Below are 18,803 nucleotides of genomic sequence, written 5' to 3'. Positions count from 1 at the left end.
TAGAAAAAATATTGTAAATAAATATATACGTGTTATCAACTGCCTGATTCTTTTCACATCTTTTACTCCAAATCTCTTTACTTTTCTCCATTCATAAGCCCAGTCTCTCTCAGAGTTTGGCCTTTGTTAGAGAAGTATATGGAATCTCATCTTCAGAAGCTGCAGGCACTGTATTATGTTCAGTTTTATCTTTCATACTCTATCAGGACTATTGCCATCTATGATGTAGTACATGCAGGCTAACACAAGACAACACCATCTCGGTCTTACCACAGAATGTTGAATATCATTTCAGTGAAACTTCCTAATCTTTCTTTCTCAAGGAATGTCTGTTTCCCAACTCCAGATCTATTTAATCCTACCTGTATTTCAGGGTCATGTTCTATTTCTATCTTATGAACTCTACCATTTAGCATCTGAAAATAAGCATTAAGAGAAAGTTCATTTCTTTTCTCATGCGGTTTGTTTTGCATGACTAACACAAATACACTGATGACAGAGTATCCTATCTTCCCTCTCCAGGTACAATGTTGAGAGAGTCTTATAGGAAAAATTTTCCTATATTTGTAAAATGTCTGCTACTGAAAAAGGATGCATGGAACAGAGAGAGAGGAAAAAGTATTAATCAAAGGATAATATAGATTAAGGTGGTAGCAGATGTTTTGGCAAAACCATCTTCATATCCAAACAAAATATAAAATTCTCATATATTCATGGTTTGTACTTTTTCTTATATTGTACATGGCTTATATTTCTATTATGTCACATTACATAGAGAAATTTAATTTAAATTTTCTACTAATGCTTTTAAGTTTAATTTAAAACACTATCAGAATTACTCAATAATAATAATAATTATGATTAGTTATTTATATGGCCATTTTAAAAGAAAAAAGACAATCAAATTTTTATTATACCAAATATTATAGTATTATAGAGTCTGTGACGTTTTTCTCAAAATTAGTTTAAATAGTTTGTAAAGTACCAGTTTGACAGGGAATTAAAAAATTCATATTGTTACAGAAATGACCTTTGTCAATATTAAATATTAAATTATTTTATTAATAATTAATGTTAATTAAAATTAATTAATATTAATCCATTAATTAAAATTAATGGATTAATATTAAAACAATATTAATAATAGTGAATAAAATAAAACATACCTCATTTTTTTCCTAACTAAGAAACCACGTGTCCATCTTTGAATAATCAAAACTGGTGAGTTATGAGCCAGAATTTCATTAATTTTTGAAATAATGTATTTGATATTATCAATTTCATCTTCATAGGTTGATCCCTGTATAAAGAAAATTACTTAAAATTCATATATCATGAAAGTATTTCCAAAAGATATTTTAACTTGCTAGTCTGATGGTATAAACTATTAAAACATTCACAGGTGTCTTACACACATAATACTTAAGTAACATATACATTTTTCAAATCTATTTTTATTAGCTCATAAGATCAAGAATTAGTAGCACAAAATAATTTCAAATCTTTACACAAAATTCAAGATCAATGAGGATAATTTTTTCCATTGTAGATTCTTCTATCTGCTATCATAGGTATAAAATTTTTCCCATAATCATGTTGATCTCTGAAAGGTAGGAGCATGAATAGATATCCAAAGACCATTAAAAGTATTCTGTGAATCATCATAGATGAAACTGATGTATGTTGGATTTATAAAACAACTTGTGTTAGTTCAAAATTTTGTTGCATCTTAACTAGATACTTTACAGGAAGACATTACATTCCCTGGGGGAATGACTTCTATACTATCTTTAAAAAATTATCTCTAAGATATGCGGTCCTATATATTTTTAAATTTTGGAACCACAGACTCCCTATATCCTCATAAATATATAATAATGAAATATAACTATGAAAAACTTTGAAATATTGTGAGAATTACCAGAACATAACACAGAGACATGAAGTGAGTAAATGCTGGCCACCCCCTAAAAATAGCACTTATTACTTGTTCCATGCAGGGTAGCCACCAATTTCAATTTGTGATAAAAAAGCACAATAAAATGAGATATGCCTATAAACTCAACTTGCCCAATTATGAATCCTCCTCCCTAACTTGCTTTCTCACATGCTCTTAGTGAATGGTGGTACTGCCCATACACAACTAATCCAGAAACCCTGAACCATCCCAGGCTCTCTTTTTCTCTTACTTCTTTACATCCAAATGTTGCTAGCTCCAGTATATTCTACGTCCCAAATATCTGATCTCTCTCTCTCTTCTTCTGTTCTCCATCATTGTTTTTTTGAATCTCTTTATCACTTCTCTAACCTACTAAAAATGTCCTGATAGCATAAATAATCCATATTCCCTACTCCTTCCAAATCATAATATGCACTAATGCAGTATGACTTTCAAAATGCAAAATTGATCATATGGCATTTTTGCTTAATATATTTCGCTGGTTTAGCATTGAAAGATTAGTTACAAATTTCTTGACTTGGCATACAAAATCCTTGATCTAGTCCCTTCTTACCTTCACAGTATTACGTTCCTTCACACTAAATATAATACCTTCCATTCTGGCAAAATCCAACCACTTATATTTCTGAAAATGGCCTGAAAAACCTCCATGCTTTTTGCATGCCATTCCCATTTCTTGACTGCTCTTGCTCAATTTCTTGTCTCATTATCTTAGTCTTTTGCTGACTCAGTCCTTTCCTCCAAAAAGCCTTTCTTGACATTGATCTGAGTTTAATACCTTTCTAAAATATTATCCTGTTATTTGTTACACTTGACAATGTTGAATTTTACGTAAGCCCTGTAAAACAGCCTTGTTTTTCAGGGATCCTGGAAAACAATGAAGGTTAAGAAACCTGCTTATCCCTTTGTTTCAGGAAAATTTAATACAAAGAATTCTTCCATCATATTACTTAGATTATACCTATGGATGTCCCTCTTGTTCATCTTTGACAAGGTCCTGACACACATTCTCTATATCCCCACTCTTTGCCTATTAAAAATTAGTGGAACTACTTTGTTTACACTGAGCAGTTTGAATAAAATGCCTTCTGGGTAAGACTCTCTCCTAATAGCCTGAACTTTGCCCCACCTTCTGCCTGAGCCAGCACATAACCACTGCTTAATAGTTTATCATGAAATGGATTCCTCTCAGGGTAAAATGTCAGGCTCTTTGTGAGCCCATTGACAAGAAGATTCCCTGCCCAGCTCCTCTGTCCATGGAATTCTCCAGGCAAGAGTACTGGAGTGGGTTGCCATTTCCTTCTCTAGGGGATCTTCCTGACCCAGGGATTGAACCCTGGTCTCCTGCATTGCAGGCAGATTCTTTACCAACTGAGCCACTAGGGAAGGCGAAAATATTTTCTGTTCTATTGTCAGATCATGCCACTTCCCCTCACCTTACTTTTTTGTTGTTCAGTTGCTCAGTCATGTCAGACTCTTTGTGACCCTATGGACTGCAGCACACCAGTCTTCCCTGTCCTTCACTATCTCCCAGAGTTTGCTCAAACTCATGTCCATTGAGTCAATGATGCCATTCAACCATCTCATCTTCCGTCACCCCTTTCTCCTCCTGCCCTCAATCTTTCCTAGCATCAGGGTCTTTCCATTCTACTTAGCCACACCATTTCTTTCTGGTCTTAATCCCTCCTCTAAAAGAAAACTTCTTTTCAGTCTTTAAGGCACAATATCACCTTTAAGATGCCACAGACCTTAACAGAAGCATTCTCCTTATTGCAATAATATTCATTTGCCTATTGCAATAGCCCTTATCCCTCCCTTGAGATAATGCTTTTGAAAAAGTCTCTGCTTAAGTCTTGATTTGTTATTTTATTTGATAAGCTTACACTATAAAGCAATTATTGGTGTTTCTTTTCCACTGTAACATAAACTCACCAAGTGTAACACCTCTTTCTTTATTCTGAATCTCTACGAGTAAGTAAGCTATCTAGTCTGTAACTGGCATTCAAATATCAGTTGACTATTAAATCACTAAGTAACAGACACTTGTACACTGTCATATTGGTCTCCAAGCTTGCTGTGGCGATGTTAATCTGTTCTTATAACTTAACTCTTACTTGGCTATAGCAACATATTAATTTTTCTACCTTTTGGATTTTTATTTTTCAGTCTGTTTTCCTGTTTCTTCTTTTTCTATAACTATTTAAATAGAGTATAATGTAGGTTTGCTTCTTTTTTCACTTCTTTTTGCTAAGTTTCTTTGAATGATCACGTTCCTTGCCATATCTTACTGTTTCACATATGCTGATTATCCTATATATCTCCTGGCAAGAATTATTTCTTAGATTACAAACCTATAAAATGAACTTCTAGTTCCATTTGTCTACTTATATGTCAAAAACTGAAATATTTCTTCCCCCCATTTGAAAACACCCACAATCTATACTTCACACCACATTACAGATAGAGTCATTAAAATTATTTTCCACCTTGTCAACCAAATAAACTCTCTTTCTCTCTCCTCCTTTCCATCTACTGAATCACTTAGTTCTATCAAAAATATCTCTCTTCAATCTGTTCCCTGTAATCTATACATGCTACCAATTTATTAAATCAGCTCTAATAAACTAGGGTCCGAACTATAGACTTTCCTCTAATTTCCCTACATTAAATTTCCCTCCACTCCAAAATTACAAAATATAGGACTTTTTTCTAAAATGAAAATCATGTCATCTAAAATCCTTAAATATTTCCCCCAAATCTTACAACATACTGTGCTATATTCTTAGTATTACATGTAACTCCCTTTGCTCTATTAATCCTATTCTTGATTCCAGCATCATTTGTCATGCCCAAGCATGCCTTCTAAACCCCAAAAACAGTAAACCACTTGTTGTCACTTAACTGCATTTAGCATCACCTCTGTGGCTTTGCCATGCTTTTTACTCTACTTCAACATTCCACAATTGCCAACACCTCCACCTACTTGACTTCTTATATACAAAAAAAAACTCATCTGAAGTATAAATATTTTTTATTTTGCTATTTTCCATGACAATAGGTATAAAATTCAAAATTTTAAATATACATAGATCTTTCACAGATTTTGTCCCATATTCAGAACTACATTTTTTCTCATTATTTCTTGGATTACTGCTGCTGCTGTTCAGTTACTAAATCATGTACAACTCTGCGACTCCATGGATTGCAGCATGTTAGGCTCCCCAGTACTCCACTATCTCCTGGAGTTTGCTCAAATTCATGTTTTTTGAGCCTAGATGATATCTAACAGTCTTATCTTCTGCCACCCCCTTCTTTTTTTCCTTCAATCTTTCCCAGCATCAGGGTCTTTTATAATGAATCAGCTCTTTACATCAGGTGGCCAAAATTTTGGACCTTCAGCTCCACCACCAATCCTTCCAATGAATATTCAAGGTGGGTTTTCTTTAGGATTGACTGATTTGATCTTCTTGAAGTTCAAGGGACTCTCAAGAGTCTTCTCAAAAAAAAAAAAAAAAAAAAAAAAAAAGAGTCTTCTCCAGCACCACACATCAACATTCTTTGCCACTCAGCCTAAATTTACAGTCCAAATCTCATATCCATACACAACTACTGGAAAAACCATAGCTTTGATTATATGGATCTTTGTCAGCAAAGAAATGTCTCTGCCTTTTTAATAATGCTGTCTAGGTTTGTCATATCTCTCCTTCCAAGGAGCAAGCATGTTTTAAACTCATGGTTTCAGTCACCATTTGCAGTGATTTTGGAGCCCAAGAAAATAAAATCTTTTACTGCTTCCACTTCTTCCCCATCTATTTGCCATGAAGTGATTGGACTGGATGCCATGATCTTAGTTTTTTGAACGTTGAGTTTCAAGCCAGTTTTTTCACTCTCCTCTTTCACATTCATCATTCAGGTCCTTTAGTTCCTCCTCACTTTCTGCCATTAGAGTGGTAATCATCTGTATATCTAAAGTTGTTAGTATTTCTCCTGGTGATCTTGATTCCAGCTTGTGATTTATCCACCTTGGCATTTCACATGATGCATTCTGCACACAAGTTAAATAAGACCGTGACAATATACAGTCTTGTGGCACTCCTTTCCCAATTTTGAACCAGTCAGTTATTCATGTCCAGTTCTAATTGCTGCTTGTTGACCCATATACAGGTTTCTATAGAGACAGGTAAGGTGGTCTGGTATTCCCATCACTTTGGTTAGTGCTTCTCCTTAATTTTATTTTTTCTACTCTAATTTCTATTCATGTATAGTAGGTATTCTAGAATTCACCTCAATGTTTTACATTTTTTTCTCATCATTTCTCAATTTGGTGAAGCCATGCTGTCAAAGGTTAGCTTTCTTATACTGAGGTTTTTTAATAGCTTGTCAATTACTTCAGTTATGTGGCTGAGCCTAAGCTCCTTTCTGAAACTCCTGTCTGCCCTATTACAGATGAGTCCTTCCACAAACTATAATAGTTTGCTATTATAACCCTGCCTGTATGAGGGCCTCTCCATGAAATGTATCCTCTGATTTCTAGCAAAAGATCCCACCTGTTATTTAGTCTACTATCAACCGTGACAAATAGGGAGATTTGCAGAATCTCCTTTAGCTCCTGTCATTTTGTTTTACGTGTCAGGAAGAATAGCTCAAAGTCAGGCTGACCCATTCCCTACCTTTGAATCAGTCATATCTTCACTGTATCAAAAATTCTTCATTATGTATAAAAGCACCTCTATGATACAATCTGTTATTTAATTCTTATCCTTTACTGATTTCTAGTAAAGATGTGATTTCCTCCAATCTTCATGGAGTTTTTTGTTCATTGCATTTGAGCTCATGATATGTGTGTTTAGAGTAACAAAGCATGCCACCTCAAATATGCTCTGTATATTGATTATTGAGTAATAGGCATTTGAAAAACAGCAAATGTTTTTCTGAACTTCCTTTATCTATCTAAAGACAGATTCCCCCAAAAGCATTCAATTGTCTTATTTTATCAACCAGGAAAGGAGTCTTATCACAAGAAAGGAGATTAGAAGATAATTAGAAGGGGAGAAAATTAGAAGACATCACAACCAAATGAATTTGGTCTCTATTCGTCTAGAGACCCATTTGTCTTTCTTAAAAATAATTTACTGTCACATATGAGGCCTATACCCTCCCTCCCTTTCCTCCTATTTAGATGGTATTAAGAATGAATTCCCATCTCAAGGAGATATTCAGTTCTCCCTGAGCATTTTTTCAGTACACATGAGATATAAATGTTAATAAGCTTGTTTGTTTTTCTCTTGTTAACCTGTCTTATATTACAGGGTCTCAGCCAAGAGCTCAGAAGGGTAGAGGGAAAATTGTTTTTCCTCCTCTAGTTTTAAAGTGAGGAAGAATAATACAGGAAAGAATTTAGATGGCTAGTTTTAAGTGATCCTGGTCAGATTCTGCAGTTCTCACCAGCAGAGAACCATCAAGCTCACAATGCAGTTTACAGCAGAGTCTTGCTTCCCTCCAAGGTACGGATAATCCCTCTCTTTCAAGCAATAAAGAGCATAATCAGCTGTGGGTGGGATAGGAGTCTCTGCCAAAAACCAAGTAACCTCTAGAAAATAGTCAAGATTTATGATGTCCCAAAACAATTATGCTGTAAAATGCCAGTAAAGATATCACCTACTGTATACTGGAGGGAATTTTACTCAGTGCTCTTTGGTAACATAAGTGAGAAGAAAATCCAAGGAAAAGGGTACGTATGTCTATGTGTGTTTGATTCACTTTGAGGTATAGCAGAAACTACCACAGGATTATAAAGCAACTACACTCCACATTAAAAAAAAAAAAAAAAGACATCATTGCAAACTTGTACAAATGCCATAAACCATTTGATAGCTGAGGATAAATGGATGTATCTTCTAAGGGAAAGTAATGCATATTTCCTCTACTATATGAGTGATGACTCTAAAGAAAGACTGCCTGGGTTTAAATTCCATTTCTACCACTTGCTAACTATGCAGTCTAGGGTAAGTAACTCATCTGTCCCCTATTAATCATCCATAAAATAGAGAAAACTTCATTGGGGTTTTGTGAGAAAATATTTGTAAAGCACATAGAACAGTGCTAAAACATTTCAAGCATCCAAATAAGGTCATCTGTCAAGAGCTTAAGGACTTCTGTATACCTTATCCTATTTGATACTTAGCAAATTAGTACAGGAATTCACTAAGCAATTGGTTTAAACATAACAAAATTAAGAAATCAACTGTAAACTAATATTTTCAACCCAATAAAATGAATTAAAGAATTACAGTAAAAGCTTGCCAAAGGACAACACACATTTACAGAAAATATTATTAAGAATCAACAAAACAGATGATAAAATAATGAAATATCTGTATTCTCCCACTTGTCTTTGTAATCTTGGAGTGAAAAAGTGGCTACTGCAAATCCTTGCATAGAGCATAACAAGGCATTTCCAAGAAAGGTAAGAATTTTGTAAACATGATTCATATGGAAGATAGTACTCTGTGCTCTAACACGAAGTGTAGCTTAAAAAACAAACTTTCAAACTACATTCTTTTCAGATTGTATATATTACACAAAGAGATTCCCAATTAATCTGATATTCTAAATACACCTGTGCTTATTTTCTCTTCCTTTTCCCCGTTTTTATTTCTTTTGTATGTATCAATTCCTTATACTCTTTTAAAATTCTATTTGTAATTTTTCCATCAGAATTTACTGACTTGACACACTCGTCTCAGCATAACTGAAAAATGTAAATCATGCTACTCCCAGAAGTATTTATTTCACATAGAATAAACACATGGAGTATTCACCTTTTTATTCCATCTGTAATATATTCACTTTAACATTCACATGAAATGGTGATTATCTCTGAAACTGCCCACAAAGGCTAGATAGATTTTATATTATTTTAAATCAACATTTCTAAGGATAACTGGTAAACACTTTGGGAACAAACTTTAGACAATTCACCAATTAAAATATTTCACCTGAACTAAGTAACATTAAATAACAACAACAAAAAAATTTAGAATCATAATAAAACACGAAAAATTTTAGGACAGATGAAAGTACAAGAATAAAAAACTTTAAACAAATTTCTACTACTTGAAGTACCTATTATCATTTTTCCCCCCATCCTGAACCCGCCCCCCCACCTCCCTCCCCACCCCATCGCTCTGGGTCATCCCAGTGCACCAGTCCCGAGTACCCTCTCCCATGCATCGAAACTGGATTAGCAATCCGTTTCACATATGATAATATACATGGTTCAATGTCACTCTCCCAAATCATTCCACCCTCGCCCTCACCCAGAGAGTCCAAAAGACTGTTCTATACCTCTGTGTCTCTTGCTGTCTCACATATAGGGTTATCGTTACTATCTTTCTAAATTCCATATATATGCGTTAGTATACTGTACTGATGTTTTTCTTTCCGGCTTACTTCACTCTGTACAATAGGCTCCAGTTTTATCCACCTCATCAGAACTGATTCAAAATGCATTCTTTCTAATGGCTGAGTAATATTTCACTGTGTATATGTACCACAGCTTTCTTATCCATTCGTATGCTGATGGACATCTAGGTTGCTTCCATGTCCTGGCTATTATAAACAGTGCCGTGTTTATAAACAATGGGGTACACGTGTCTCTTTCAAATTCTGGTTTCCTCAGGGTGTATGCCCAGCAGTGGAATTGCTGGATCATATGGCAGTTCTATTTGCAGTTTTTGAAGGAATCTCCACATTGTTCTCCATAGTGGCTGTACTAGCTTGCATTCCCACCAACAGTGTAAGATGGTTCCCTTTTCTCCACACCCTCCCAAGCATTTATTGTTTGTAGACTTTTGGTAGCAGCCATTCTGACTGGCATGAAATGGTACCTCATTGAGGTTTTGATTTGCATTTCTCTGATAATGAGTGATGTTGAGCATCTTTTTATGTGTTTCCTAGCCATCTGTATGTCTTCTTTGGAGAAATGTCTGTTTAGTTCTTTGGCCCATTTTTTGATTGGGTCATTTATTTTTCTGGAATTGAGCTGCAGGAGTTGCTTGTATATTTTTGAGTTTAATTCTTTGTCAGTTCCTTCATTTGCTATTATTCTCTCCCATTCTGAACACTCTCTCTTCACTTTGCTTACAGTTTCCTTTGTTGTGCAAAAGCTTTTAAGTATAATTAGGTCCCATTTGTTTATTTTTGCTTTTATTTCCATTATCTGGGAGGTGGGTCGTAGAGGATCCTGCTGTGATTTATGTCAGAGAGTGTTTTGTCTATGTTTTCCTCTAAGAGTTTTATAGTTTCTGGTCTTATGTTTAGATCTTTAATCCAATTTGAGTTTATTTTTGTGTATGGTGTTAGAAATTGTTCTAGTTTCATTCTTTTACAAGCAGTTGACAAGTTTTCCCAGCATCACTTGTTAAAGAGATTGTCTTCTTCATTGTATATTCTTGCCTCCTTTGTCAAAGAAAAGGTGTCCATAGGTATGTGGATTTCTATTTCTATTTCTCTGGGCTTTCTATTTTGTTCCATTGATCTATATTTCTGTCTTTGTACTAGTACCATAATGTCTTGATGACTGTGGCTTTGTAGTAGAGCCTGAAGTCAGGCAGGTTGATTCCTCCAGTTTCATTCTTCTTAAGACTGCTTTGGCTATTCGAGGATTTTTGTATTTCCATACAAATTGTGAAATCATTTGTTCTAGTTCTGTGAAAAATACCGTTGGTAGTTGACAGGGATTGCATTCAATCTATAGATTGCTTTGGGTAGTATACTCATTTTCACTATATTGATTCTTCCAATCCATGAACATGGTATATTTCTCCATCTATTTGTGTCCTCTTTGATTTCTTTCATTGGTATTTTATAGTTTTCTATATATAGGTCTTTTGTTTCTTTAGGTAGATATATTCCTAAGTATTTTTTTTTTCTTTTCATTTCAATGGTGAATGGAATTGTTTCCTTAATTTCTCTGTTTTCTCATTGTTAGTGTATAGGAATGCAAGGAATTTCTGTGTGTTAATTTTATATCCTGTAACTTTACTATATTCAATTGATTAGCTCTAATAATTTTCTGGTGGAGTTTTTTGGGTTTTCAATGTAGAGGATTACGTTATCTGCAAACATTGAGAGTTTTACTTCTTCTTTTCCAATGTGGATTCCTTTTATTTCTTTTTAGGCTCTGATTGCTGTGGCCAAAACTTCCAAAACTATTTTGAATAGTGGCGGTGAGAGTGGGTACCCTTGTCTTGTTCCTGACTTTAAAGGAAATGCTTTCAATTTTTCACCACTAAGGATAATGTTTGCTGTGGGTTTGTCATATATAGCTTTTGTTATGTTGAGGTATGTTCCTTCTATTCCTGCTTTCTGGAGAGTTTTTATCATAAGTGGATGGTGAATTCTGTCAAAGACTTTCTCTGCATCTATTGAGATAATCATATGGTTTTGTCTTTCAATTTGTTAATGTGGTGTATTACATTGATTGATTTGTGGATATTGAAGAATCATTGCATTCCTGGGATAAAGCCCATTTGGCCATGATGTATGATCTTTTTAATAAGTTGTTGGATTCTGTTTGCTAGAGTTTTGTTAAGGATTTTTTGCATCTATGTTCATCAGTGATATTGGCCTGTAGTTTTCTTTTTTTTGTGGCATCTTTGTCTGATTTTGGTATTAGGGTGATGGTGACCTCATATAATGAGTTTGGAGGTTTACCTTACTCTGCAATTTTCTGGAAGAGTTTGAGTAGGATAGGTGTTAGCTCTTCTCTAAATTTTTGTAGAATTCAGCTGTGAAGCCGTCTGGTCCTGGGCTTTTGTTTGTTGGAAGATTTCTGATTACAGTTTCAATTTCCATACTTTGATGGGTCTCAGGATTTTTTAAAATTTCTTCCTAGTTCAGTTTTGGAAAGTTTCTAAGAATTTGTCCCTTTCACCCAAGTTGTCCATTTTACTGGCATATAGATGCTGATAGCAGTCTCTTATGATCTTTTGTATTTCTGTGTTGTCTGTTGTGATTTCTCAATTTTCATTTCTAATTTCATTGATTTGATTCTTCTCCCTTTGTTTCTTGATGAGTCTGGTTAATGGTTTATCAATTTTATTTATCTTCCCAAAGAACCACCTTTTGGCTTTGTTGATTTTTGCTATAGTCTCTTTTGTTTCTTTTACATTTATTTCTGCCCTAATTTTTAAGATTCCTTTCCTTCTACTAACCCTGGAGTTCTTCATTTTTTCCTTTCTAGTTGCTTTAGGTGTAGAGCTAGGTTATTTAGTTGACGTTTTCCCTTGTTTCTTGAGGTAAGCCTGTATGCTATGAACCTTCCCCTTAGCACTGCTTTTATAGTGTCCCATAGGTTTGGGGTCGTTGTGTTTTCATTTTCATTCATTTCTATGCATGCTTTGACTTATTTTTTTATTTCTTCTGTGATTTGTTGGTTATTCAGCAGCGTGTTGTTCAGCCTCCATATGTTGGAATTTTTAATAGTTTTTCTCCTGTAATTGACCTCTAATCTTACTGCACTGTGGTCAGAGAAGATGCTTGGAATGATATGTATATTTTTTTAATTTACCAAGGCTAGATTTATGGCCCAGGATGTGATCTATCCTTGAGAAGCTTCCATGTACACTTCAGAAAAAGGTGAAAATCATTGTTTAGGGGTGAAATGTCCTATAGTTATCAATTAAGTCTAACTGGTCTACTGTATCATTTAAAGTTTGTGTTTCCTTGTTAATTTTCTGTTTAGCTGATCTATCCATAGGTGTGAATAGGGTATTAAAGTCTCCCACTATTATTGTGTTATTGTTAATTTCCCCTTTCATATTTGTTAGCATTTGCCTTACATATTGTGGCCCTCCTATATTGGGTGCATATATATTTATAAGATTTTTATATCTTCTTCTTGGATTGATCCTTTGATTATTATGCAGTGTCCTTCTTTGTCTCTTTTCACAGCTTTTATTTAAAAGTCTATTTTATCTGGTATGAGTATTGCTACTCCCACTTTCTTTTGGTCTCTATTTGTGTGGAATATCTTTTTCCAGCCCTTCACTTTCAGTCTGTATGTATCCCTTGTTTTAAGATGTGTCTCTTGTAGACAACATATATAGGGGTCTTATTTTTTTTTATCTATTCAGCCAGTCTTTGTCTTTTGGTTGGGGCATTCAACCCATTTACATTTAAGGTAATTATTGATAAGCATGATCCCATTGCTACTTACTTTGTTATTTTGGGTTTGAGTTTATACACCCTTTCTGTGTTTCCTGTCTAGAGAAGATCCTTTAGCATTTGTTGGAGGGCTGGTTTGGTGGTGCTGTATTCTCTCAGCTTTTGCTTGTCTGTAAAGCTTTTGATTTCTCCTTCATATTTGAATGAGATCCTTGCTGGGTACAGTAATCTGGGTTGTAGGTTTTTCTCTTTCATCACTTTAAGTATGTCCTGCCATTCTCTTTTGGCCTGAAGAGTTTCTATTGAAAGATTGGCTATTATCCTTATGGGAATCCCCTTGTGTGTTATTTGTTTTTCCCTTGCTGCTTTTAATATTTGTTCTTTGTGATTGATCTTTGTTAATTTGATTAATATGTGTTTTGGGGTGTTTCGCCTTGGGTTTATCCTGTTTGGGACTCTCTGGGTTTCTTGGACTTGGGTGACTATTTCCTTCCCCATTTTAGGGAATTTTTCAACTCTTTTCTCCTCAAGTATTTTCTCATGGTATTTCTGTCTGTCTTCTTCTTCTGTGACTCCTATGATTTGAATGCTGGGGTGTTTCACATTGTCCCAGAGGTTTCTGAGGTTGTCCTCACTTCTTTTAATTCTTTTTTTCTTTTTTCCTCTCTGTTTCATTTATTTCTACCATTCTGTCTTCTACCTCACTTATCCTGTCTTCTGCCTCCATTATTCTACTGTTGGTTCACTCCAGAGTGTTTTTTATCTCATTTATTGCATTATTCATTATATATTGACTCCTTTTTATTTCTTCTAAGTCCTTGTTAAACACTTCTTGCATCTTCTCAATCCTTGTCTCCAGGTTATTTATCTGTAACTCCATTTTGTTTTCAAGATTTTGTATCATTTTCACTATCATTATTCGGAATTCTTTATCACATAGATTCCCTATCTCTTCCTCTCTTGTTTGGTTTGGTGGGCATTTATCATGTTCCTTTACCTGCTGGGTATTTCTCTGCCTTTCCATCTTGTTTATATTGCTGTGTTTGGGGTGGCCTTTATGTATTCTAGCAGTTTGTGGTTCTTCTTTATTGTGGAGGTTCCTTGCTGTGGGTGGGGTTGGATGGGTGGCTCGTCAAGGTTTCCTGGTTAGGGAAGATTGTGTCAGTGTTCTGGTAGGTGGAGCTGGATTTCTTCTCTCTGGAGTGCAATGAAGTGTCCAGTAATGAGTTTTGAGATGTCAATGGGTTTGGTGTGAGTTTAGGCAGCCTGTATATTGAAGCTCAAGGCTATGTTCCTGTGTTGCTGGATAATTTGCGTGGTATGTTCTGCTCTGGAACTTGTTCGCTCTTGGGTGGTGCTTGGTTTCAGTGTAGGTATGGAGGCTTTTGGATGAGCTCTTATCGATTAATGACCCCTGGAGTCAAGAGTTCTCTGGTGTTCTCAGGTTTTGAACTTAAGCCTCCTGCCTCTGAATTTCAGTCTTATTCTTACAGTAACCTCAAGACTTCTCCATCTCCTTTTGAAGACAATGGGCTGCCTTTCTGGATGCCTGATGTCCTCGGCCAGAATTCAGAAGTTTTTTGTGGAACTTGCTCACTGTTCAAATGTTCTTTCGATGAATTTGTGGAGGAGAAAGTGGTCTCCCCATCCTATTCCTTTGTCATCTTAGGACTGCCTCTATTATCATTTTTAAAAGTTCACTTCCAAATACTTTCCCTGACTCTGAGCTGATCTTTTCATTCACTTAACAGGGTCTTTTACAGACTATTTTAAAAAATTGATGAAGTTCATTTTACCATTTTTTCTTTTTAAGATTATGCTTTTAGTATCAGGTCTGTCTTTGCCTCAATCCTAGATCCTAAAAATTTCCCTCAATTTTATTTTTTCTAAAATAAGTTTTTACATTTAACTCCAAGATCCAATTTGAGTTAATATTTTTGAGTTGTAAAACTTAAGGAAGTTCATCTCTTGCGTGTGTGCCTGTCTATGTATGTCCAACTGTTCCAAGTAACATTTATTGAAAAAGCTATATTTTCTCCATCAAGTTCTGTTCATATTGTTTGATTTACATCTAAGTATTTCATTTTTGAGTGATTATAAATGACAATATATATTTAATTTAGGTGACCATGTACTCATTGTTAGTACACAGAAATAGGATTTTTGTTTAGCTAACATCCTGCAGCCCTGCTAAGCTCATTTTTTTAGTTTAAAGAAATTTTTTGGTAGATTCTGTGGCATTTTCCACACAGGTGATCATTTCATCTGCAAATAATTTATTTCTTCTTTTCTCATCTGTATGTTTCTTTATTTCCTTTTCTCACTTTATTGCACCACCTCAGCGTACCAGCAGGATGCTGACAAGAGAAATAAGAACACCCATCTGTTTTGTTCCCAGTCTTAGGAAGAAAACCTTCTTGAGTCTTTTGATATGGGAGATTACATTAACGCATTTTCAAATATTGAACAAGCTGTGCATCCCTGAAACAAGTTCTACTTGCATATGGTATATAATTCTTCTTACATATGCTAACTTGTATTTGCTAAGGTTTAAGATTTTTGTGCTTATATTCACTAGAGATAATTTTATCCCAGGGATAAATCCCACCTCATCATGATGTGTGATCTTTTTAATATATTAGTGAACTCAGTTTGCTAACATTTTGTTGAGGGTTTTGCATTCATATTCATCATGGATATTGATCTGTAATTTTCTTTTCTTCTAGTATCCTCATATAGTTTTGGTTTTAGCTAAGTGTTCCTTTAGATTCTATTTCATTTTGAAAAGTATGAGAAAAATTGGTATCAGTTTCTCCTTAAATATTTGGTAGAATTTACCAGTGAAGCCATCTGGTTCTAAATTTTTCTGTTAGGAGACTTTTGATTACTGATTTAATCTCCCTGCTAGTAATTAGTGCCTTAATTTTTTTTTACTTCTTCATGATTTAGTCTTAATAAGTTGTATGCGTCTAGGAATGTATCCATTTCTAGGTTGTCTATTGGCATACAATTACTTATAGCAGTCTCTCATAATCTTCTGTATTTGTGTGGTATCAACTGTGATGTCTCCTCTTTCTTTCTAGTATTACTTCCTTGGATCCTCTCTCTCAAGTATAACAAAGAGTTTGTCTATTTTGCTTATCTTTTCAAAAAATAAATCTCTTGGTTTCATTTATCTTTTCTGTAGTCTTTTTAATCTCTATTTCATTTATCTCTGGTATTTCCTTCTTCCCACAAAATTTGGTTTAATTTGTTCTTCTTCTTTTTCTAGTTCCTTAGGGTGTAAAGTTAGATTGTTCATTTGAGTTCTTTTTTTTTTAATGTAGGCATCTATCACTATAAAATGCCTTCTAAACAGCTTTTACTATATCCTATAAGTTGTCATTCTATTTTAAGATTTTTTTTTTCAATACATTGGTTGTTGTAAGTTTTTTAATCTCCACATAATTGTGAATTTTCCTGTTTTCCCTTGTAATTGATTTCTTGTTGTTTCACTCAGTTGTGTCTGACTCTGCAACCCCATGGACTACAGCATACCAGGATTCCCTGTCCTCCGTATCCCCCAGAGTTTGTTCAACGTCATGTCCATTGAGTCAGCAGTGCCATCCAACGTCTCATCCTTTGTCATCCCCTTCTCCTCCTGTCCTCAATCTTTCCCAGCATCAGGGTCTTTTCCCAAGAGCTGGCTCTTTGCATCAGGTGGCTGAAGTATCAGAACTTCAGCATCAGTCCTTCCAATAAGTAGTCAGGGTTTATTTCCTTTAGGATTGACTGGTTTGATCTCCTTGTGATCCAAGGGACTCTCAAGAGTCTTCTTCAGCACCACAGTTTGAAAGCATCAATTCTTTGGGAACCTCTGAGACAACACTAGATGCACCAACATTCACATTATACGGGTCCCAGAAGGAAAAGAAAGAACCTGAGAAAATATTTGAAGAAGTATAGCTGCAAACTTCGCTAAAAATGGGGAAGGAAATAGTCAACCAAGTCCAAGAAGTGCAGAGAGTCCCACGTAGGATAAACCCAAGGAGGAACACACTGAGACATAGTAATCAAAATGATGAAAATTAAAGATAAAGACAAAAATGTCAAAAGCAACAAGGGAAAAATGACAAATAACATACAAGGAACTTCCATAATGTTTTCAGTTGATTTCTCAACAAAAACTCTACAAATCAGAGGAGAAGGTCAGGATATTTAAAGTGATGAAAGGAAAGAATCTACAACTAAGAATACTCTACCCAGCAAGACTCTTGCTCAGATTTAATAGAGAAATCAAAAGCTATCAACAGGCAAAAGTTAAGAGATTCAGCACCACTAAACCAGTTTTACAACAAAAGCTAAAGGAACTTCTCTAAACAAGAAACACAAGAGAAGGAAAAGACTTACCGAAAATAAACCCCCAAAAATTTAGCAAATGGTAATAGGATCATATATGTTGATAATCACCTTAAATGTAAGTGGGTTAAATGTATAAACCCAAAGACACAGACTGGCTGGACAGATGAAAACATGTGTATGTATGCATTTCCACTTACCAGGCACTCCAAGAGACCCCCCAAATTGTATGCAATTATTTTATATTGTTAGGTTAATCATGTTTCCATTATGGCTTGCAAATATAATTATCTTTTATTTTCTATCTGGCTATTAAGAAAATTGATAAGCATATTTTACTATTGTTATTATATAAATATTGTTTGCTTAATACCATTGTATCATGATTGATAAATAGAAAATAACAGAATTCTATATCACTAAATCTATCATTTAATACAAATCCTGTAATCACTTTTTAAAATCCAGATGCATATCAGAATTATTTTGGAATTTTTTGAAAAATACAAATGCCCAGGTATTGATATTTTTCTCAAAAGCTCCAGATGTGTTTCTAATGAGCAGCCATGTTTAAAAAAAACTGTACTATATGATGATCTTTTACTTAAGAAAAAAAAGAAAATTCTGTGAATTCCAGATATAGAATCCTTTGGCATTTAGGTTACTGAGTAAAAGAATTAAGTTGTTAGATTAATTCTCACTTAGTATTTTAACACAAACAGAGGATGTTCAATCTAACTACTTTCTTTTTAGAATTATAACTGACATGATTCGATAGAATGTTTTTTTCTTGTAATTCAGTAAATCTCAAAATGTGATTTTAGAATCCTTGGGAGGCCCCAAGACCCTTCAAGGACCCATGAGGGCCTTCTTTTTCTAATTACACATTTGTATGAGGACATATTTTCTTTATTTACTTCAGTCAAAACAACATATCACAATAGTTTAAATGCATAAGTAGATATAAAAAATATATATCTGTGTTTAAGACAGATACTGAAGATATGTACAAAAATGTAAAACAACGTCATTCTTCTAATTATTTTTATTTTGGAAAGTATATTTTTGCATAAAATGTGTTTATGTTGATATAAAATGGGTTTGTTATTTCAAATGACAAGTATATATATTGAAAATTCTCTTTTAATTTTTAATATATTAATATCTATGAATATAATCTATATAAACAAAAAGTTTCTGGGATCCTCAATAACAGGCTCAGATATTGGGCCCTGTTATATTTTCTTAGTAATTATTTTTCATCCCATGTAGTCTATCAGCTCCCTGTAAGGAAATATTTTATTCTACATTCATCTTTGTATATGTATTCCTTATA

The 18,803-nt window shown here is 34.4% G+C and overlaps 1 protein-coding gene across 1 annotated transcript in view; it reads right to left on the bottom strand.

Annotated features, from left to right (window-relative positions):
• LRRIQ3 (leucine rich repeats and IQ motif containing 3) overlaps nt 1-18,803 on the bottom strand; it is a 194,355-nt gene that overhangs the window by 147,594 nt on the left and 27,958 nt on the right. Inside the window, exon 4 of the mRNA XM_065910938.1 lies at nt 1,167-1,300. Coding sequence (XP_065767010.1) covers nt 1,167-1,300 — 134 coding nt within the window. The remainder of the gene's footprint in view (nt 1-1,166; nt 1,301-18,803) is intronic.

Source organism: Muntiacus reevesi, chromosome 1 (genome assembly GCF_963930625.1).
Source record: "Muntiacus reevesi chromosome 1, mMunRee1.1, whole genome shotgun sequence".
NCBI lineage: Eukaryota > Metazoa > Chordata > Mammalia > Artiodactyla > Cervidae > Muntiacus > Muntiacus reevesi.
Note: the sequence above shows the minus strand (reverse complement) of the source record. Positions and strands in the feature narration are given on the sequence as shown.